The sequence below is a fragment of the Mastacembelus armatus genome, chromosome 5 (assembly GCF_900324485.2).
Source record: "Mastacembelus armatus chromosome 5, fMasArm1.2, whole genome shotgun sequence".
NCBI classification, from domain to species: domain Eukaryota; kingdom Metazoa; phylum Chordata; class Actinopteri; order Synbranchiformes; family Mastacembelidae; genus Mastacembelus; species Mastacembelus armatus.
In genome coordinates, this window is record NC_046637.1 from 1,829,266 (window position 1) to 1,853,281 (window position 24,016).

At 41.0% G+C, this 24,016-nt stretch overlaps 1 protein-coding gene across 3 annotated transcripts; it reads right to left on the bottom strand.

The window, feature by feature from the left end:
- Positions 1–138: 138 nt before the first annotated feature.
- LOC113130546 (CD276 antigen-like) lies at positions 139–23,616 on the bottom strand. 3 transcript variants are annotated; one of them, XM_026307271.1, is made up of 8 exons: positions 14,106–14,393; positions 12,269–12,604; positions 11,777–11,784; positions 10,389–10,419; positions 8,693–8,971; positions 6,003–6,281; positions 2,840–2,941; positions 139–1,273 (listed from the first exon to the last, which is right to left on the bottom strand). In XM_026307271.1, the coding sequence occupies exons 1-8, from the start codon at positions 14,173–14,175 to the stop codon at positions 1,254–1,256; spliced, it is 1,125 nt and encodes a 374-aa protein (XP_026163056.1). In that variant the 5' UTR covers positions 14,176–14,393; the 3' UTR covers positions 139–1,253. The 3 variants fall into 3 exon arrangements, with proteins under 3 accessions (XP_026163056.1, XP_026163057.1, XP_026163058.1); XM_026307272.1 differs by lacking the exons at positions 10,389–10,419; positions 11,777–11,784; positions 12,269–12,604; positions 14,106–14,393 and adding exons at positions 19,139–19,386; positions 21,492–21,827; positions 23,326–23,616 and having other exon boundaries at positions 8,693–8,723; XM_026307273.1 differs by lacking the exons at positions 10,389–10,419; positions 11,777–11,784 and having other exon boundaries at positions 14,106–14,392.
- Positions 23,617–24,016: the final 400 nt, after the last annotated feature.

Below are 24,016 nucleotides of genomic sequence, written 5' to 3' on the forward strand. Positions count from 1 at the left end.
ATTAGAGGCATTTTAACTTCTGAGCTGCAGCCTGAAAGTTTTCTCTCAGTTTGGTCACTTTATAACTTGGATGCTGCTTTTGTTCTATTTTTCTCTCATTATCCTGCTTTGCTAACAAAATATTTATCACACATCCCAAACAGTCAAACATATTTTTCATTTAACATGAATCTGCATCAACATTAACAAGATTAAAAAACATAAAGTAAAATGATAAAACAGTAAAAACACAAACTGAGAGTCAAACAATCTGTTCAGCTGTTAAAGTCCTGAACAACATTAATGATCCTGTTAACTCTGAGTCTGTTTTGTGTCAAAGCTGCAGCACAGTGCAAATATTTCCATCACATCTCAGACACATAAACACATTTTACTGAGATGTAAATGAACAGTTCAGTGATAATCTGTTCTGCAGCATTAAAACACCATCACCTGCTTAACTCCACATGAGCTTTAATAGGACATTAGCTGCATATACAGTATGTATCAGTTAAAATAAAGCTGCTTGTCATGTCTGTGTTATTCACAGCCTGTTTATTAATGAATATATATGAATATATATGCTGAGCTGCAGCAGTCACATGTCAGGACAAAACTGGGTCAGATCAGTTTCAGCTGAACTTAATGGATTTTACTGAATCTGTCTCCTGTATTTTCAGACCTGCTCTGCAGCCTGAACAGGTGGAACAATCACAGCAACAAACACTGTTTCCTTTTACATGTGAAACGTCCTTCAACATTTTGGTGTTTCAGCTTTGACAGAAATGTGTTTGCTGCAGCTGCAGACAACAGGAAGAGGAGCTGCTCTGTTTGAACAACATCAAGACAGAACAGAGAAAAGTCTGTGTGTGTTTAATAAGAATCAGAGCAGGGATGGAGAACAACGTCAAGGGCATGGAACAAGCTCCCACTTTACATTTCTGGGTCATGGGCCGTCACTGTGTTTGTGATGCAGAGAGTCACTGGTCTGTGTCTGAACACTGGACTCTAAGAAAGTTGGGCAGGAGTCAAATGTGTCATAAAAACACAAACCCTGACCTGGACTTTTGGTTTAGACTCTGTCTTTTTTCTGTCTTTAACCTGAAACCAGGACTTCACTTCATTTTGAAAAAACAAACAAACAAACAAAACATATTTTCATGTTTTTTCCACAAAATCCCACAAAAATAAAAAAAACACAATAACACACATACACCACCAACTTCAAGCCACAGGTCCAGTTTACAGGCTCATGCTGATCCAGTAAATGTTTCTTAAACCACAGAACCTCTGCCTGTAACAGAAAGAAAACACAATCTCAGAAACATCACAGCTTTATCAATGACATTCAAGCTGCACAATCAGAATTTATTTATCATTCCACAAATAAATGTTACATGTTAGATGATAAAATACCTGTTGAGAAAAAATACTGACATTTCAAATAAACAACCAGGATAATAGATGTTGATGGTCAATAGATTTATCTTGGATCTTCTTCTTCTCCTCCTTTGGGCTGCTCCCTTCAGGGGTCTCCACAGCCAATCATCTGCCTCCATTTAACCCTATCCTCTGTATCCTCCTCACCCACACCAACTATCCTCATGTCCTCCTTCACTACATCCAAGAACCTCCTCTTTGGTCTTCCTCTAGGCCTCCTTCCTGGCAGCTCTAACCTCAGCATCCTTTTACCAATGTATTCACTGTCCCTCCTCTGAACATGTCCAAACCATCTCAATCTGGCTTCCCTGGCTTTTTCTCCAAACCATCTAACATGACCTGTCCCTCTGATGTCCTCATTCCTGATCCTATCCATCCTCGTCACTCCCAGAGAGAACCTCAACATCTTCAGCTCTGCTACCTCCAGCTCTGCCTCCTGTCTTTTTCTCAGTGCCACTGTCTCTAAACCAGACAACATTGCTGGTCTCACCACTGTCTTGTCCACCTTTCCTTTCATTCTTGCTGACACTCTTTTGTCACACATCACACCTGACACTTTCCTCCACCCGTTCCAACCTGCTTGCACACGTCTCTTCACTTCTTTTCCACACTTTCTGTTGCTCTGTTGCTACTTCACCTTACGCTGCATCTCCCTGTACTCCTGTCTGTTCTCTTCTGTCCTCTCAGTGTCCCACTTCTTCTTAGCTAACCTTTTCCTCTTAACACACTCCTGAACTTCCTCATTCCACCACCAAGTCTCCTTATCTGCTTTCCTCTTTCCAGATGACACACCAAGTCCCCTCCTACCTGTCTCCCTGATCACTTTAGCTGTAGCTGTCCAGTCATCTGGAAGAACCTCCTGACCTCCCAGAGCCTGTTTCAGCTCCTCCCTGAAAGCCACACAACACTCTTCCTTTTTCAACTTCCACCACTTGGTCCTCTGCTCTGCCCTTGTCCTCTTCATCTTCCTCACCACCAGAGTCAGTATCCTACACACCACCATCCTATGCTGTCTGGCTACACTCTCTCCAGCCACTACTTTGCAGTCACTGATCTCTTTCAGGTTGGAACGTCTGCACAAGATGTAATCAACTTGTGTGCTCCTGCCTCCACTCTTATATGTCGCCCTATGCTCCTCCCTGTTCTGGAAAAATGTGTTCACTACAGCCATTTCCATCCTTTTTGAGAAGTCTACCACCATCTGTCCTTATGCATTCCTGTCCTGCATACCAAACTTACCCATCACTTCCTCGTCACCTCTGTTTCCCTCACCAACATGTCCATTAAAGTCTGCCCCAATCACCACTTTCTCCCCACTAGGGACACCCTGGATCACCTCACACTAAATCACACTGATAAAAAGATTATGTTGTGTTGTCTGCTATTATGAATGTTCAAACAACAAAATATTTAAACTCACCATTACACCTGATGCAACCTCTGGCTCCAAGCACTGCTAAGACAACACCAACAACAAAAAGAGTCCCGATAACTGCACCCACAACCCATCCAGTGGGGAAAACTGGAAGAGAAGAGACAAAGTCAGTGTCAGACTCAGACGGTCTCAGAGGTCACATCATGTCCAGGAGGTTAAACAGCTGCTGTTTCTAATTTGAAGTACTTTATGTACCGCTGGGTAGCTGACGTTAACTACCTTATATACTTCTAATTTGAAGTACTTTATATACCGCTGGGTAGCTGACGTTAACTACCTTATATACTTCTAATTTGAAGTACTTTATATACCGCTGGGTAGCTGATGTTAACTACCTTATATACTTCTGATTTGAAGTACTTTATATACCGCTGGGTAGCTGACGTTAACTACCTTATATACTTCTAATTTGAAGTACTTTATATACCGCTGGGTAGCTGACGTTAACTACCTTATATACTTCTAATTTGAAGTACTTTATATACCGCTGGGTAGCTGATGTTAACTACCTTATATACTTCTGATTTGAAGTACTTTATATACCGCTGGGTAGCTGACGTTAACTACTTTATGTACTTCTAATTTGAAGTACTTTATATACCGCTGGGTAGCTGACGTTAACTACCGTATATACTTCTGATTTGAAGTACTTTATATACCGCTGGGTAGCTGATGTTAACTACCTTATATACTTCTGATTTGAAGTACTTTATATACCGCCGGGTAGCTGACGTTAACTACTTTATATACTTCTAATTTGAAGGACTTTATATACCGCCGGGTAGCTGACGTTAACTACTTTATGTACTTCTAATTTGAAGTACTTTTTATACCGCCGGGTAGCTGACGTTAACTACTTTATATACTTCTAATTTGAAGTACTTTATATAACGCCGGGTAGCTGACGTTAACTACTTTATGTACTTCTAATTTGAAGTACTTTTTATACCGCCGGGTAGCTGACGTTAACTACTTTATATACTTCTAATTTGAAGTACTTTATATACCGCCGGGTAGCCGACGTTAACTACTTTATGTACTTCTAATTTGAAGTACTTTATATACCGCCGGGTAGCTGACGTTAACTACTTTATGTACTTCTAATTTTAAGTACTTTTTATACCGCCGGGTAGCTGACGTTAACTACTTTATATACTTCTAATTTGAAGTACTTTTTATACCGCCGGGTAGCTGACGTTAACTACTTTATATACTTCTAATTTGAAGTACTTTATATACCGCCGGGTAGCTGACGTTAACTACTTTATATACTTCTAATTTGAAGTACTTTTTATACCGCCGGGTAGCTGACGTTAACTACTTTATACACTTCTAATTTGAAGTACTTTATATAACGCCGGGTAGCTGACGTTAACTACTTTATGTACTTCTAATTTGAAGTACTTTTTATACCGCCGGGTAGCTGACGTTAACTACTTTATATACTTCTAATTTGAAGTACTTTATATACCGCTGGGTAGCCGACGTTAACTACTTTATGTACTTCTAATTTGAAGTACTTTATATACCGCCGGGTAGCCGACGTTAACTACTTTATGTACTTCTAATTTGAAGTACTTTTTATACCGCCGGGTAGCCGACGTTAACTACCTTATATACTTCTAATTTGAAGTACTTTATATACCGCCGGGTAGCCGACGTTAACTACCTTATATACTTCTAATTTGAAGTACTTTATATACCGCCGGGTAGCCGACGTTAACTACCTTATATACTTCTAATTTGAAGTACTTTATGTACTGCTGGGTAGCTGACGTTAACTACTTTATATACTTCTAATTTGAAGTACTTCATGTACCGCTGGGTAGCTGATGTTAACTACCTTATATACTTCTAATTTGAAGTACTTCATATACCGCTGAGTAGCTGACGTTAACTACTTTATATACTTCTAATTTGAAGTACTTTATATACCGCCGGGTAGCTGACGTTAACTACCTTATATACTTCTAATTTGAAGTACTTCATATACCGCCGGGTAGCCGACGTTAACTACCTTATATACTTCTAATTTGAAGTACTTTATGTATGGCTGGGTAGCTGCCGTTAACTACCTTATGTACTTCTAACTTGAAGTACTTTATATACCGCTGGGTAGCTGACGTTAACTACCTTATATACTTCTAATTTGAAGTACTTTATATACCGCTGGGTAGCTGACGTTAACTACCTTATGTACTTCTAATTTGAAGTACTTTACATACCGCTGGGTAGCTGACATTAACTACCTTATATACTTCTAATTTGAAGTACTTTATATACCGCTGGGTAGCTGACGTTAACTACCTTATATACTTCTAATTTGAAGTACTTTATATACCGCTGGGTAGCTGACGTTAACTACCTTATATACTTCTAATTTGAAGTACTTTATATACCACTGGGTAGCTGACATTAACTACCTTATATACTTCTAATTTGAAGTACTTTATATACCGCTGGGTAGCTGACATTAACTACCTTATATACTTCGAATTTGAAGTACTTTATATACTGCTGAACAGCAGCTCCTGAAGCCAGAGATCCAACAGTGTCCTGATGTTGTTGGTTCTGGGATTCATGCTGTGACACTGCACTGACCCACTGGCTTCATGAAGCTCTGTCTCTGTCTCATCTGTCTAATTACAGCTGATACAAACTGACTCAGTCTCAGGACGTTTTGGAGACACTTTCATTCTTTGTTTCTTTCCACCTGTGGAACAAAAATGTGTCTGATTCGAAGGATTTCAGCCTCTAAATCGGCCTCGTGGGCTGTTTTCATGTCTGTCCTCAGGATCAGGCTGCACCAGCTCTTCCTCCATCTGTCACTGGGTTTGTGTGTGTGAACTTTACTAAATTCTTCTCTCTGTGTGTGACTGATCAGACTGATGTCAGGACTGACTCCAAACTCCACTTCTTCCTGTTGTTTCCCTCCACAGCCTCATTCTTCCTCTTCTCTCTGTAGATTCATCAAGTGGAGTCTCAGAGCCTCAGTACGACTCAGACTCAGCCTGAAACATTTTCAACCTGCACATGTTTTCATCCACTTTGTTCTGGGGTCAGGATGAACGTGTGGACATTTGGAGAAACTAACAACAAAACGACAAACATATTTGAATATAAACTGTGGATAGGTAAAAAAACTCACCAGTAACATTCACCAAGGTCTCAGCATAGACCTGATGGTTGATCTCCTCCTGTGTGGCTACACAGCGATAGTGGTCGGTCTTGGTCACAGTAGTTTGGAGGATAATGTCGTAGCTGCCTCCTCTGTCTGTGACCTGAGGATCTTTAGCAGGAACCATGTTTCCACCACTGTCCTGCCACTGGAGCTGTGGTTTGGGAGAAGCTCCTTGAACCTCACACTGAAGCAGCACACCATCATGTGTTTGTTCAAGTATTGTGACAGATGGTTTTGGTGCTGCACCTATAAAGAAAAAATATGGATAATAACTTATAAAGTACAATTAGACGATTACACATGAAATAATATAAATTTTGTTGACATACATTTTGATTGTATATTTGGAAATCAGTCAAATAAACAATAAAAAATAAACAATAAAAAATAATCTTAAACCTTCTCACTAATGTCTGATCTGAACATATTTAAACCAGTTTAACTACAAATTGCTCCTGTGAACATAAACAGCAGCTGATAAAGACCAATGTCAGATTCCACATTATTCTTGTTGTTCATCTTCTCTGCCTGTAAATGTGAGTCACAGTGAGTTTAAGAGAAAAACACAGAGGAACAGACAGAAACAGAAAAGCTCCATAGAAACGTCGGCTGCACGTCCCAGCTGTTTGACAGGACACATATGTCAAATACTCCTGACTTGGACCAACAGGTCAGTAACTGTTCACCACTGCAAACACTGTTTCTGACTCACATCATGACACAGACACACAAACAGTGAAGACGTTCGGACTCGTCTGAAATTTCTGCTCAGTTTCTTCTGTCACAAAAATCAGCTGCAAATGAAATCACATGAAATCTGTCGTCTGAGACGTCCACAATATTTTAAACTCTGATCAAATGTTTGACATCAAATCCACCTGGAATGAGACCAGAGGTGAATCTACATCTCCACACCTGAGTCTTCATGAGTCTGTAAAGGGACATTCCACTGATTTTACACAGGAACATCAGTTTACTCTCATGAAGAGGACGCCTCAGTCTGCTGTCACAGTCTCATGATTTATTGCTGATAGTGGGAGTCAGGTTGTGTTATGTTGTGTGATGTTAGTTCATGATGTGTAACATGAATCTCACTCATGTCTCTAACATTCAGGACATATTGAGCCAGAGCTGGTTAAACTGTGGAGGATTCAGCTGATTCAGGTGATCATTGTTGTCTCTCTTCATAGTTGGACAACAGCTGGAGCTCCCATCCTACAACTCTACACTCTGACAGTTACATCAGTGTCTGCTCAGACCTTTGCTCCATCATCTCTCACAGCTTCAACTGGACTGTAGATTCTCTAACAGGCCAGTTTTCTCATTAGCAGCTGGAAATGTTTCTAACAACAGAGTCTGTGGCAGAACTAGTCTGTGTGTTGGGACCATTTTGATCCAGTTATGGTTTAATCTCCTCTATGTAACCAGGGCCCTTATAACTAGTCAAACTCAGGCAGACTTAAAGCCCAAATGTTTCATTCAGTAATAAAAGCATGAATGAAGTTTGCAGCTCTCTCTGTTATGAGCAGTTATGGACACTCAGGATCTTCAGAAACGCCAAGGTCAGTGTTAATTTTGTAAATATTTTCGTTATAATTTTCGTCAACGACAAGTTTTCACTGACAAAAACGAGACATTAACTAAAAAATTAAATGATGACGACGAAAACTAAATAAAAATATATTGACATTTTCGTTGACTAATAAAAACGAGACGAAAATGTGAGTGAGGGACGTTTTTAGAAAAGATCCAATCAGAATTAACCTTCTTAGACGCACATTTGAAAAGTAACTGATCCACCTGCTGACGACATCATCATCATCATCATCATCATCATCATCATAGCCTACACTGGGTTTGTGTCTGACTTAAACTATAATGAAATGGAAACAGCTGGAGAAAACAAAGAGAAGATATATGGGTCAGTTTGACGTTTGATGCAATGTCATTACTGCTAAATACAGTTTTTCTCTTTAATATGTTGGAGTTGACCTTTTGTTTTAAAGAATGAAGAATATGCAGGTTATAAACGGTGCATATCTAATTTTTGGTCTTTTATGGAAAGGCCAAATTCGATATATATTTAATGAAACTTGTTTTTATTTAATTTTAATTTAGAATATTTTGTATATTACAATAGCTTAACTAAATTACACTTAAATTAAACCCAATATATTTTAGTCGACTAAAATCTTATGCTATTTAGTCAAAAGACTATGACTAAAACTAAATTAAAATCTGCTGTCAAAATTAACACTGGTTCAGATAAAGTTCCAACCATTAACTCAGAGCCACCTGAACACAGCACAACACAATGTGAACATACAGACACACAAACAACCAGGATCAGCTCCAGACCAGCCTGACACTGATTTGATGTGCTGTATGTACACTGCTACTGTATCAGCAACACACAACAGCTGGACCATATATTGACATCAATTAAATAAAAAAACCTTTGCCTATCAATAAAATATTCATGTTGACTCAATTTCTCTAAAACCAGTTTCTGTTTTCAAACATTGCTTTCTATGGTCATTACAACGTTTTGCAGTTAGTATTTATTTAGCTTAAATAACCAGTTTATGAAACATAACATCTCAGCTACAGCTACTAACTGTGTGTATTTATGAAAAACATTATAGGAAAAACCTCACCATTGTTGTATACATGGATCTCAGCATGAACCTGATGGTTGATCTCCTCCTGTGTGGCTACACAGCGATAGTGGTCGGTCTTGGTCACAGTAGTTTGGAGGATAATGTCGTAGCTGCCTCCTCTGTCTGTGACCTGAGGATCTTTAGCAGGAACCATGTTTCCACCACTGTCCTGCCACTGGAGCTGTGGTTTGGGAGAAGCTCCTTGAACCTCACACTGAAGCAGCGACCAGTCTTTTGTTTGTTCAAGTATTGTGACAGATGGTTTTGAAGCTGCACCTGTGAACATATTGTAAACAGCTTTTATACAACTATTACAATATTTAAAGATGCTTAGAAGTTTTTGTTTATTTTGTCTCTGATCTTATGTCAATTACAGTGTGGTTTAAAGAAAACACAGAACAGAGATACCCTACATACTTATTATTTATACATCCCTGCATTGTCTGTCAAGATTCTCAGTCGTTCAGATGAAGTTATCTAGAAGGCAAGTGGACTTAGTTTTTAAGTAGCAATGCTTCACCACTCATCCAAGCAGCTTCCTCAGTGGCTGCCAACTAAAGAAAGGATGGTAGGCATCTCAAATTTATCCTTCAGGTTGGTGTCACTCCAACCCTACCCCAAATAGGCTCGTAGGTGTAAATGGGGTGAGAGTCATTAGACCCACCCTGCCGAGTTGTCTTCATATTAGGATCTAATGGTCGACTCTTGTGACCCCTCTGATCCACTGGGTGCAAAGTGTGTCCTCTCAGAAGGATGTGAAGTGTAGATCAATGTTATATCTGAGCCCTGCACCCCTGTTAAGGGAGGGTTTCTCCACTTGTACATATATAGCTTATCTGACCCCTCTCTCAAACCATCTATCTTCTCTGTCCAATCTACCAGGCTGCCTTTTCATCTATTCCCAGGAAATTAAGGAACACATCACACATCTTTCAGGGAGGACACACTTCACACCCATTTTGTGTGAGGGGTCACAAGAAAAAAACCATTAAACCATAATGAACCTCATCTGTGCTCACTTCCAATGTTCACCTACCGAGCATATTCAAACATGGACACAAGCTGGATAGGATAAATTTGATCTCTCTCTTATCAACCTCCCTTTACCTGAAGATGCCGCCTAGATGAGTGGTGAGACTCAACAAGAAGTCCAGTTGCCATGACTCAGCTTGTAAACATTCCTGCAGTGTTGACTGACTTAGTGACAGAGATATCATACTTTAGTTGCTACAGAGATTATTTTGAGAGGAAAATGTATATAACTTTTTGTTGGCTCTAATTGTGATATTAAAAATGAAACACTGAGACTTTCAGGGACTGTGTCATCAGGTCTTGTATCAGTGAGAAAGATCTTTTCTTTATTTTAATCCTTCAATTTTAATGTAATTCTTGAACATAGAGCGTTTAGTGAACCAGCATTTATTTCCGTTGTCTGTATGCACAAACTTGACCAATGAAGATGATTTGGATTCTGAAGGGAAAATTTCTCATGACGTGAGTCATCGGGAGCCACGATGAACAAACTCAATTTTAATAATGTCTCCTTTTAAATTTTTAACGAAGAAAAACTTAATGACCGTCTCTATCATTATAATTTGAAGAAACTAGTTAGAATTGTCACGTGTGTCTTTACGATTTTTGTATTTTTGGTGAAAAGTAGAAATCAGTGACGTCATCACCATCACAGACTCACCTGGGATGTTTTCCTCTGTTCGGTCCTTTAACGGTTTAAGGCGCGGAGGTTGGATGCGACCCGACATTTATGTGTAAAAATGACCAATAAATGTAGAATCTAATTTCATGGTGACTGTAGGCCTCAACACAGACATGTTACACGTCGTCTGGAAGATAAAATCTTTGTTTTCTCAGCGACTTTACGAACATTAAACAACTACTTACGACAGAAACACACCAACGTCTCACTTTACGGCAGTAAACAGTTAGCAACTTACCTGCTAACCTGTCTCGGCGCAGTTAAAACACATTTATAGGACGAAAATCAGACAGTTCTACACAAACTGCGGCTCGTTTTAAAGAAGAAAACTCACCGATTAAATCCATTTGGTTTCAATTCAAACGGGAGGAAAAATAACCTGAATAAAAGTGAATTATTTCCCTCGTTTAGTTTTAACGCTGCTCCTCAAACTTATTAAACAACGACATTTGGCTCCGTTTTCAATTATTGACTAAATATTTGACCAATGATGTTCAGTATCTCTGAAATCAGTACACGCCCACGAACTAAACAAACCAATCAGTATCTTTCTACGGTCTAAACTGACGAAATAAATAACCGTAAACTCCATCAGCCAATCAGAGGAGCGCATCATTAGGCGGCATCCACGTGAGGTTTAATGACAGCTGGTATCATCCAATAGAAAGTCAGCACCGTGAAAACGCTCAAGAGTTTGGAGACAGGAAAATTACCTGCCTGACCATATATGGAAGTTAATGCAGTTGGACTTCCTGTGGCAGTGGGACACCAAAAGAACAGAAAAACTGTTTTATCTGTCAAAATAAAAACATTTTAATGATAATAAATATATAAATATTTATCGAAATATTAAAAACATTATTTATGATCAGCTCTAACATTTAGGGACATTTTCTGTGTCATAAAAATTATTTATCATCATCAGTTTTTAACTTTGGAGAAGTTTTGCAGAGCTCTGTAGTGATCTGATGGAGATGCTCTGTGCTGCACTTTGTCAAATATCTCAGAGCCTCTTCTGTCCATCAACATGACATTTGGCACAGACATTAGAAACAAGTTCAGGGAGAGATCCTGTAAATTTCAGCCTGATCCCTGTTAATGTGACTGATTTACTGCATTTGAAATATGAAGGAAAAGGAAAAGAGAGAGGAAGCTTCTGTTTTTATCTGTTCAATCATTTACCAATTTAACTCTTTCACAGCTGTAACTAAGATCAATACACCTGATAAAACCTCTCAGTGTTTGTTTTAAAGTGATGCAGTTGACATATATCAGCTCCTCATGGTTTTGGTATTATGTATATTTGGAAATGTGAAGGTGGGATGAGAGATGACTACACATGATTTAAATGCACCCCATGAGGTTAAAACAGGATCTAAAAGACAAAAACAAGATGAAAATGTCAGATATCTCTGCATGTGTGACGTCATGAACTGGACAGACATGTGATTCTGAGGAAAAACACTAAAACTTATTGCCCAGTAGATCAGACAGATTTTTACCATCTGAAACTGAAATAAAGAGTCTCAGACGTCACAAAGTGGCAGCAGATTCACAGATGAGACTGGTTTGTGTCAGTCCTGGATGGTTTACAGTCACAGTCACTGATCCTGTCGACATGTGACTGTCGTCTGCATCAACATCAGACGCCTGTCTCATTAAATAAATCCAGACATGTTTTCTTTGAGCTGTCAGGTATCAACCTGCTTCATAACAGCTCAGATACAGGCTGAAGTTAATCTGCAGCCTCGTCCAGATGTTTTTCTGACTGACCACACTTTAACTCAGCTGAAACATCTGGACCAGTCACATCTGTAAATGAGCAGGAGACTTTATCACTGTTTCATAGAAACACTCACCAACAACCAGCTCAATGAGGCCTCGTCTTTTTCGCTGAAGACGTGGAAAATCACAGGTGTAGTTTCCACTGTCAGTCACCTTTGTATTTCTGATAACTATGGAGGCGTTACCGAACTGCAGCTGATCAGGAAAATGAGAGACGCGTCCTCTGAACTGCTCATCTTGACCAGTACGGCCGTTGTTGTAATGAACACCAGCATCATACAGGAACACCTCCTTCTGACCATCTCTCTTCCAGTCAAAGAGTTTTTGGACAATGTTCTCCCTGGTGCTGAGGGAACAGGATAAGATGGCGTCATCTCCTTCTTTAACCACCATCTTGATGACGTCTGGTCCTGAAGACAAAAACATGCAATAATTAATTAAAAAACAGCTTCTCAGTCAGAGACTGTGTCAGTCTGGAGAAACCTGCAGCACATTATCAACCATCCCCCCACCCTGAGGAAAACCTTAGTCTGGCAGACGACCTGAACAGTTTATATTGTAGGTTGGAAAAGAGTCCTATCATAGTTCTCATGAACAGACTGCCTGCAACCCCAACGCCCCTCCACCCAAACCCCCTGCCTGTACTCAAGATCTGTGAAGATGTGCTGAAATATGTCTGTGAAGATTCTCAGTCATCCAGGTGAAGTTATCTAGAGGCTGAGCCTGTCCTCTGCACTTCAGTCACTGTCTGGTTTGAATCGACCACCAAACTAGACTGAACAGACTGCAATGGCCAATTCAGTCTGCAGAGAGGATCATCGGGACTGATCCACTAGTTCAGACTTTTAGCAGCAATGAGACCAAATATTTAAAAACCAGACATGAAGGTTCTTATTTTCTCTTTTTATGTGATGATGAAGTAGAAGTAAATTGTAGATTTATACAATTATGCAAAATTTATGCAAAATGAGATTAACAAACAAACTACCAGCATAAACTCCAGTTTTACATTTCAGCTTCCAGGATTCTTCAGCATTGCATTTCAGCCATTTTCAGCATTGTTGGGCAGCTCCTTTCAGCTTTCAGCATTCACATGCATTTTCAGCAGGAAATGCATTTGTCTAGTTTCTAAGATGTCTGTGCAGCCAGAAAACTAAAACCACACAAACAGGCACCAACAGGAAAAGCTGCTTGGCTGAAAAACTGCAGAGTCTGTGGGCGAGAAAGAGGAAACAGAACAAACTGAGACTTTCTCTGCTTCTTCTTTAAATAGTCACATCTGGATCATGATGACCCCCCATCCCAAACACAACTTCACTTTGAAATGAGCACAAATAATAAAAACATCTTGAAATATGAGAGAAGTCCATTCAGTTCATATTAATGTTGTTATTTAGAACAACAGAATTAGTTTTTAGTGTTTTCACTGCCCTGTTTCCTCCTAAATCTGGACTTGTTCCTGCAGGTCTGCTGTTAATCCATGTTTGATGATTATCTGTCTGAGGAACCGTCAGGCAGCGGGAACACAAACACTTTCTATTTCTTTGGAAAAACCGCATCCGACCTGCAGCAGCAGGATCCGGTCTGACTGGCGCACTTGTCTGTGCAGGAGCCGCCGCCCTGCGCAGCTCTGCAAAGCCCCAGGAGGACGCTGTGATGAAACGAGTCCACCTGAGCTGTGGAGGCCGCCGCTGCTGCCGGACTACTGGTCTGGTCAGTGGGATCCAGGTGACATCCCACCGTGTGGATGATCTGGACTTTCACACGGAGCTAAATGCGCCACTAAACTGCGCAGCAGCCAAAGCAGCGCTGCGGCCCCACAGCCCTGCACGTCTCATTTCAATAAAAGCCCCTTCCAAAGAATAAAGACACTTCAGGACCAGTCTCAGTCTGACTCAGGACTTTTCTCACCGTTTCCAGCAGCAAACGTTGTTCCAGACCAGGTCAGGAGGCAGAGACACACGACAGGAAGAAGCTCCATAGTTGTCCAAGTCCTGTCAGCATCAACAGCTCAGCATCACTTCAACGTCTCCATGTAACGAAGCTGCAGCCGCTGCTGACAGCTGGACGGACTCAGCCCACACTTTCACTTTCTAGGCTTCCGCTAACAGCAGCAACACTTCCTGCACAGCTCCTTCACAATAAAATCTGCACAAATGTCCACTAGGACTCATGGATTCTGCACAGAAACTGGTCAGACTGTAGGTGCCAGTCCTCCCCAGCAGGATCTGGTCTCCACACTAACATTTCACCTGCAGCTGTGTCTGATACAAACTACAGGGCCTCAGACAGACACATGTTTACTGCACAGCTTCACCTGTTCATGCACAGATGTCTATAGTCCTCCTGACCTGGACTTTATCCACACAAACCAAACCTGGTCCCTGCTGTTTCTGCAGAATCCAAACTAAACACAGAAACGAGCTGCTCATTTAGAAGCATCTTATTTTACCCACAGACTCAGAGAACAGACTCTGCTCCTTTGTTTTCTGCACAATGACACACACATCAGGTCATAATGTCATCACAGTCCCAGTGAAACAGATATTAGAGGATTGATATCTTCTGTTTCCATGTGAAACAGGTTTATTACCAGAAGAGTTTAAATCACATCCGTCAGATTTTACTGGACACCTGCTGGTTTTCAGCCTCAGCTCCATCACTCAGGCTGAGGGACCTGAACAATGACAAACAGAGGAAACTTTGCAGCTTCTTCCATGTTTGTATGTGACTTCTCTGACTTTCAGCCTTTGAAACATGAAACACATGTATAAAAAACATACTGTGCATCAACTAAAACAATTTTTCACACTTTTATTTTGAAGGGGAGGCTTCCTGTAGTTATCTCCCAATGTCAAACAATTAAACAAATTGCAGGCCTGATTTCCCAGAACCAGGACTTACAGGAAGAGCTCAGGTCTGCCGCCCACATCCAGACTTCATCAGGTCTACACTGAGGCTCCTGCTGCACGTCCCTGATTCCTCACAGTCACAACAACATCAATGTGCTGATGAATAATCAAAGGTTAAAATGCTGCAGAGACAGTGGGAAATATATTAGTCTGTATGAGTCAGTAACAACAAAGCTGTGAAGTCCATGGAGGAAGCAGACAGATCCAGGTTTCCTGCAGCTGCTGCTTCTTCTTTCAGAGTAAAATCAGTTTCTCTGACCAAAGTGTGAACAGACAGAAACATCCAGAACAGTCACAACAGACACTTGGACATTTTTCAGCTTTTATTCAAAGTGTTGGACAGAAACGATGAAGCTCTGGATGAAACCACATCATCAGTTACCATCACAAACACAAATGGACTTTCAGAGACGCTCAGTTCAAATATCACAGTCAGCAACAGTTTCAGTTCCCCCTGGATCTGTACCCGACACACTCTGGTTTAGCAGCTTCACCAATAAACAGAAGCTCTGCATGCTGCCCACAAATAATGTCAATAACACACATATGGACATAAAAAATAAGGCCCAGTATTTTGGACTTTAGCTGCAAAACCTTCACATTCATTTCCAGCAGAACAGCAGGTTTGAGTTCAGTGACGTCTGATGTGTTTGTAAATGCCCACGTCTGGTTCAGAGAACAGCTACAAGCAGTGAGCTCAGATCTGATCAGTGGAAGATTTTATATCACATTTTCATTCACAGTCCTTCACACACACACTGATGGCAGTGAGCTGCAGGTCTGAGCTTCAGGAGAAATTTGGCTTCAGAGTTTGGCTCAAAGAAACTTCAACATGTGACAGGAAGAGTCGGGGATCGAACCCTCGACTGTGATGAACAGACGACCTGCTCAGATACATGAGTAACTTGTTTCCCTTAAATGAGGTTCACAGGTAATATTTTATTAATGATAATTTTGTTTTATATTTTTAGAGCTACAGATCCTGGATGAGGTTTCAATAAGTTCATTCTTTTTGTTCAGGCCTCAGACAGAAGTCAGCTCATCAAAAATGTCACTAATTAGATTTTAAATAATTAAAGAAGAGAAAACAAACCCTCTGTTCTTCAGGAGCCTGAAAATCAAAATTGTGAATTATATTTTAAATGTTCTTGTCATGTTTGAACTTTTCCTCCATCAGGAGTCTCCTGGTTGATTCCAGTCTCCTGATTAAACAGTGTGAACAGACTGTTCTGGTCTGAGCCCTGAATCTTTGGGACTGAACATTTAAAACTCAGAAAAACATAAAACCCTGCATGAACCATCAACCTGGTCTTTTTAAGGTCTCATCCTGGTTATTCAGGTCCCTGTTTAACTTGGTCCATTTCTTTATTTTTAATTTGCTAAATGTTTCCTTTATTATTTTATTGTTATCAGCTGTTCTAACATCCTGTTGCTTATTCACTGTTTCCACCTTTTCACTGTATCAACATGAAGCTACTAAATATTGATCCAGTCACTACAGTTTGTTCTTTGATAACTGAACAGAAGTGACTCTACATTGATGACACTACAAAACTGTCAAAGTCAGACAGTAAAACTAATATTCAGTAAACAAAATACCAGAAGATGTTTGGTCTCTCTTAAAGCTAGTTCCAACTTTCACATTAAAACTTTTCAACTCACTGAAAAAAGTGAGGACCAGTCAAAAACAAAACAAAACAGACGAACAAATCACATTCTTCTTTAGCTTCACTTCAAACTGTATGTAAAGTCATTTAGATGTCCTGGTTATTTTGCTGCTCTGAAGAATTGGGGTCTTTAAGGGAGTTTCTCTCTGACTGTGCAGATGAACCTGCACAAAATAAAAACAAAATTATTTTCCACAAAATCCACACTAATGTGATCCTAACATGTCTGTAAATACCCACAAAAATTATCTGAGAAGATAAAACAACTGTGAGGACTCAGACCCTAGAATTTCATGTGTTATTCCAACCTACCTTTCTCAGAAATTAGTTTGATCCGACCCTTCTTCACAAGCACAAGGAGAACAACAGCACCAACAACAACAAGAAAAGCCCCAAGAACTGGACCAACAATCCATCCAGTCGGAGTCTCTGGAGCTGAAGAGACAAAGTCAGAGTCAGACTGTGAGGTCACATCATGTCCAGCAGGTTAAACATCAGTTTTCATACAGACGACAACTAAATGTGTGTGAGCTGCTAAAATGGAAAGTGCTGAGCAGATAAAAGCAGCAGTGGGATGAATGTGAGCAGGCACAGTGATGTTAGGACCAGTTTCCTCCTGCTGGACTCCACAGCTCACAGCCTGGTTCTGGTTCTGGTCCCAGTAGTGAGGAGGCTCACGTTGGAGCAGTTTCTGAGACGTGTTATTCATCAGCAGGAAGGATGTTTGAATCCCCGTCCTGACACGTCCACTTCAGTCTGTTTACATCTGACTGTTGCTGCAGCGTCTGATCTGAAAACATGTGACCATCTGTCTCCATCCCAGTTTCTACCCCCTGAGCCGCAGTTCTGACGGACTCTGGGTTACGGTTCTGACGGACTCTGGGCTACTGCTTCTAACCACCTCTTAGTTTCAGCACAGTCGCTGTTTCAGCTGCTGCTAAAGAAAATATGACCAGTTGAACAAGTTTCTGTTTCACTGAGCACAAAGTCCAAATACTGATCCAAGTAAAACTCCTGCAGTCAAAGTATTACTGCAGTAAAAGTCCAAAAGTACCATCATCCAAATGTACTTGACGTATCCAAAGTAAAAGTACTCATTGTGCAGAATGGCCCATTTCACATGAATGGATCTGATATTATTGGATTCTAATTATTGATGATTATTGTGTTGATCACTTTAATGTTGGAGCTGATGTTAACTACCTTATATACTTCGAATTTGAAGTACTTTATATACCGCTGGGTAGCTGACGTTAACTACCTTATATACTTCTAATTTGAAGTACTTTATATACCGCTGGGTAGCTGACGTTAACTACCTTATGTACTTCTAATTTGAAGTACTTTACATACCGCTGGGTAGCTGACATTAACTACCTTATATACTTCTAATTTGAAGTACTTTACATACCGCTGGGTAGCTGACATTAACTACCTTATATACTTCGAATTTGAAGTACTTTATATACCGCTGGGTAGCTGACGTTAACTACCTTATATACTTCTAATTTGAAGTACTTTATATACCGCTGGGTAGCTGACGTTAACTACCTTATGTACTTCTAATTTGAAGTACTTTACATACCGCTGGGTAGCTGACATTAACTACCTTATATACTTCTAATTTGAAGTACTTTACATACCGCTGGGTAGCTGACATTAACTACCTTATATACTTCGAATTTGAAGTACTTTATATACTGCTGAACAGCAGCTCCTGAAGCCAGAGATCCAACAGTGTCCTGATGTTGTTGGTTCTGGGATTCATGCTGTGACACTGCACTGACCCACTGGCTTCATGAAGCTCTGTCTCTGTCTCATCTGTCTAATTACAGCTGATACAAACTGACTCAGTCTCAGGACGTTTTGGAGACACTTTCATTCTTTGTTTCTTTCCACCTGTGGAACAAAAATGTGTCTGATTCGAAGGATTTCAGCCTCTAAATCGGCCTCGTGGGCTGTTTTCATGTCTGTCCTCAGGATCAGGCTGCACCAGCTCTTCCTCCATCTGTCACTGGGTTTGTGTGTGTGAACTTTACTAAATTCTTCTCTCTGTGTGTGACTGATCAGACTGATGTCAGGACTGACTACAAACTCCACTTCTTCCTGTTGTTTCCCTCCACAGCCTCATTCTTCCTCTTCTCTCTGTAGATTCATCAAGTGGAGTCTCAGAGCCTCAGTACGACTCAGACTCAGCCTGAAACATTTTCAACCTGCACATGTTTTCATCCACTTTGTTCTGGGGTCAGGATGAACGTGTGGACATTTGGAGAAACTAACAACAAAACGACAAACATATTTGAATATAAACTGTGGATAGGTAAAAAAACTCACCAGTAACATTCACCAAGGTCTCAGCATAGACCTGATGGTTGATCTCCTCCTGTGTGGCTACACAGCGATAGTGGTCGGTCTTGGTCACAGTAGTTTGGAGGATAATGTCGTAGCTGCCTCCTCTGTCTGTGACCTGAGGATCTTTAGCAGGAACCATGTTTCCACCACTGTCCTGCCACTGGAGCTGTGGTTTGGGAGAAGCTCCTTTAACTACACACTGGAGCAGCACGCCATCATTTGTTTGTTCAAGTATTGTGACAGATGGCTCTGGAGCTGCACCTGTGAAAATAATATGGACAATAACTTATGAAGTACAATTAGAAAACTACACAAGAAATGCTTTAAATTTTGTTGAGATATATTCTGATTGTATATTTCAGTCAGAAAACAGGAAAATAATTGAAATAAAAACATAATCTGAATAAATATGAAACTTGGGTCTTTGAAAGTGTGTGTCCCCTCTTGTGTCATCAGGACTGAACCGTGGCAGTGAGACACACACTCAGTGGCCACTTTATTAGGTACACCTGTACAGTCTGATGCCATCCAGTCCAAGTGCTGTGACATGAAGTCGACTGTGATGAAGCCTGGAATGTTCAGCTGTTGACACTGTCACACACGTGTTCGTTCAGTGACGTGTTTCAGCACCGAGCTCAGAGTCACAGATGCTGCTGGACCGGACTGTGTCATATTCACAGGGGTTCCTAATATTCTGAGCCCTCGTGTGTGGAAACAGGGAGGACAGAAAAACAGAAACACCTGCTCATGTCTCACCATCTCAGTTCATCCTACACCCTGAACATCAGACACAGATGAAGCTCTGATCAAATGTTTGACATCAAATCCACCTGGAATGAGACCAGAGGTGAATCTACATCTCCACACCTGAGTCTTCATGAGTCTGTAAAGGGACATTCCACTGATTTTACACAGGAACATCAGTTTACTCTCATGAAGAGGACGCCTCAGTCTGCTGTCACAGTCTCATGATTTATTGCTGATAGTGGGAGTCAGCTTGTGTTATGTTGTGTGATGTTAGTTCATGATGTGTAACATGAATCTCACTCATGTCTCTAACATTCAGGACATATTGAGCCAGAGCTGGTTAAACTGTGGAGGATTCAGCTGATTCAGGTGATCATTGTTGTCTCTCTTCATAGTTGGACAACAGCTGGAGCTCCCATCCTACAACTCTACACTCTGACAGTTACATCAGTGTCTGCTCAGACCTTTGCTCCATCATCTCTCACAGCTTCAACTGGACTGTAGATTCTCTAACAGGCCAGTTTTCTCATTAGCAGCTGGAACTATTTCTAACAACAGAGCTCCTGGAATCAGTCACATCTCAAACAAAGAGAAGAATTACTGATGTGTTCCTGAACACAAAAAATAATTTTTGCCTCAGTTTAGTTCTGTGAATGTAACAGCTGGAGTGGGTTTGCCTACTATACAGATGTTAGCTACATCTGGTCAGGATTCACCACTTTTGCTCCAGAAAAGATTCTTTTTCTTTGCTCTGTAAACTCAGTCAGAGTCTGGAATCTCTCTTTAACTTATGACCATGTGTTCATTAAAGCACATTTGCTGTGAATGTGCCCAATAATCTGAACATTATTGTTCATCTACATTAATATAATTCATGGAAAATTTAAGCACAAATTCCTGTAAATTAATATCTTGCTGCTTTTCAGTGACTTGTACTTAGTCCGATTTTATACAAAGACTTAAGGTAATTATGGTGACATTAAAGAATTTAATTTATTTCTATTAGTGTGTTATTTTAATTAACTGTATTAGGCTTCTGGAGCCAGTCCTACCTACAGATGAGACTTATAAATCAGTGACGTCATCATAGACTCACCTGGGATGTTTTCCTCTGTCCGGTCCTTTAAAACAGGATCTAAAAGACAAAAACAAGATGAAAATGTCAGATATCTCTGCATGTGTGACGTCATGAACTGGACAGACATGTAATTCTGAGGAAAAACACTAAAACTTATTGCCCAGTAGATCAGACAGATTTTTACCATCTGAAACTGAAATAAAGAGTCTCAGACGTCACAAAGTGGCAGCAGATTCACAGATGAGACTGGTTTGTGTCAGTCCTGGATGGTTTACAGTCACAGTCACTGATCCTGTCGACATGTGACTGTCGTCTGCATCAGCATCAGACGCCTGTCTCATTAAATAAATCCAGACATGTTTTCTTTGAGCTGTCAGGTATCAACCTGCTTCATAACAGCTCAGATACAGGCTGAAGTTAATCTGCAGCCTCGTCCAGATGTTTTTCTGACTGACCACACTTTAACTCATCTGAAACATCTGGACCAGTCACATCTGTCAATGAGCAGGAGACTTTATCACTGTTTCATAGAAACACTCACCAACAACCAGCTCAATAAGGCCTCGTCTTATTGGCTGAGGACGTGGAAAATCACAGGTGTAGTTTCCACTGTCAGTCACCTTTGTATTTCTGATAACTATGGAGGCGTCACCGAACTGCAGCTGATCAGGAAAATGAGAGACGCGTCCTCTGAACTGCTCATCTTGACCTGTACGGCCGTTGTTGTAATGAACACCAGCATCATACAGGAACACCTCCTTCTGACCATCTCTCTTCCAGTCAAAGAGTTTTTGGACAATGTTCTCCCTGGGGCTGAGGGAACAGGATAAGATGGCGTCATCTCCTTCTTTAACCACCATCTTGATGACGTCTGGTCCTGAAGACAAAAACATGCAATAATTAATTAAAAAACAGCTTCTCAGTCAGAGACTGTGTCAGTCTGGAGAAACCTGCAGCACATTATCAACCATCCCCCCACCCTGAGGAAAACCTTAGTCTGGCAGACGACCTGAACAGTTTATATTGTAGGTTGGAAAAGAGTCCTATCATAGTTCTCATGAACAGACTGCCTGCAACCCCAACGCCCCTCCACCCAAACCCCCTGCCTGTACTCAAGATCTGTGAAGATGTGCTGAAATATGTCTGTGAAGATTCTCAGTCATCCAGGTGAAGTTATCTAGAGGCTGAGCCTGTCCTCTGCACTTCAGTCACTGTCTGGTTTGAATCGACCACCAAACTAGACTGAACAGACTGCAATGGCCAATTCAGTCTGCAGAGAGGATCATCGGGACTGATCCACTAGTTCAGACTTTTAGCAGCAATGAGACCAAATATTTAAAAACCAGACATGAAGGTTCTTATTTTCTCTTTTTATGTGATGATGAAGTAGAAGTAAATTGTAGATTTATACAATTATGCAAAATTTATGCAAAATGAGATTAACAAACAAACTACCAGCATAAACTCCAGTTTTACATTTCAGCTTCCAGGATTCTTCAGCATTGCATTTCAGCCATTTTCAGCATTGTTGGGCAGCTCCTTTCAGCTTTCAGCATTCACATGCATTTTCAGCAGGAAATGCATTTGTCTAGTTTCTAAGATGTCTGTGCAGCCAGAAAACTAAAACCACACAAACAGGCACCAACAGGAAAAGCTGCTTGGCTGAAAAACTGCAGAGTCTGTGGGCGAGAAAGAGGAAACAGAACAAACTGAGACTTTCTCTGCTTCTTCTTTAAATAGTCACATCTGGATCATGATGACCCCCCATCCCAAACACAACTTCACTTTGAAATGAGCACAAATAATAAAAACATCTTGAAATATGAGAGAAGTCCATTCAGTTCATATTAATGTTGTTATTTAGAACAACAGAATTAGTTTTTAGTGTTTTCACTGCCCTGTTTCCTCCTAAATCTGGACTTGTTCCTGCAGGTCTGCTGTTAATACATGTTTGATGATTATCTGTCTGAGGAACCGTCAGGCAGCGGGAACACAAACACTTTCTATTTCTTTGGAAAAACCGCATCAGACCTGCAGCAGCAGGATCCGGTCTGACTGGCGCACTTGTCTGTGCAGGAGCCGCCGCCCTGCGCAGCTCTGCAAAGCCCCAGGAGGACGCTGTGATGAAACGAGTCCACCTGAGCTGTGGAGGCCGCTGCTGCCGGACTACTGGTCTGGTCAGTGGGATCCAGGTGACATCCCACCGTGTGGATGATCTGGACTTTCACACGGAGCTAAATGCGCCACTAAACTGCGCAGCAGCCAAAGCAGCGCTGCGGCCCCACAGCCCTGCACGTCTCATTTCAATAAAAGCCCCTTCCAAAGAATAAAGACACTTCAGGACCAGTCTCAGTCTGACTCAGGACTTTTCTCACCGTTTCCAGCAGCAAACGTTGTTCCAGACCAGGTCAGGAGGCAGAGACACACGACAGGAAGAAGCTCCATAGTTGTCCAAGTCCTGTCAGCATCAACAGCTCAGCATCACTTCAACGTCTCCATGTAACGAAGCTGCAGCCGCTGCTGACAGCTGGACGGACTCAGCCCACACTTTCACTTTCTAGGCTTCCGCTAACAGCAGCAACACTTCCTGCACAGCTCCTTCACAATAAAATCTGCACAAATGTCCACTAGGACTCATGGATTCTGCACAGAAACTGGTCAGACTGTAGGTGCCAGTCCTCCCCAGCAGGATCTGGTCTCCACACTAACATTTCACCTGCAGCTGTGTCTGATACAAACTACAGGGCCTCAGACAGACACATGTTTACTGCACAGCTTCACCTGTTCATGCACAGATGTCTATAGTCCTCCTGACCTGGACTTTATCCACACAAACCAAACCTGGTCCCTGCTGTTTCTGCAGAATCCAAACTAAACACAGAAACGAGCTGCTCATTTAGAAGCATCTTATTTTACCCACAGACTCAGAGAACAGACTCTGCTCCTTTGTTTTCTGCACAATGACACACACATCAGGTCATAATGTCATCACAGTCCCAGTGAAACAGATATTAGAGGATTGATATCTTCTGTTTCCATGTGAAACAGGTTTATTTACCAGAAGAG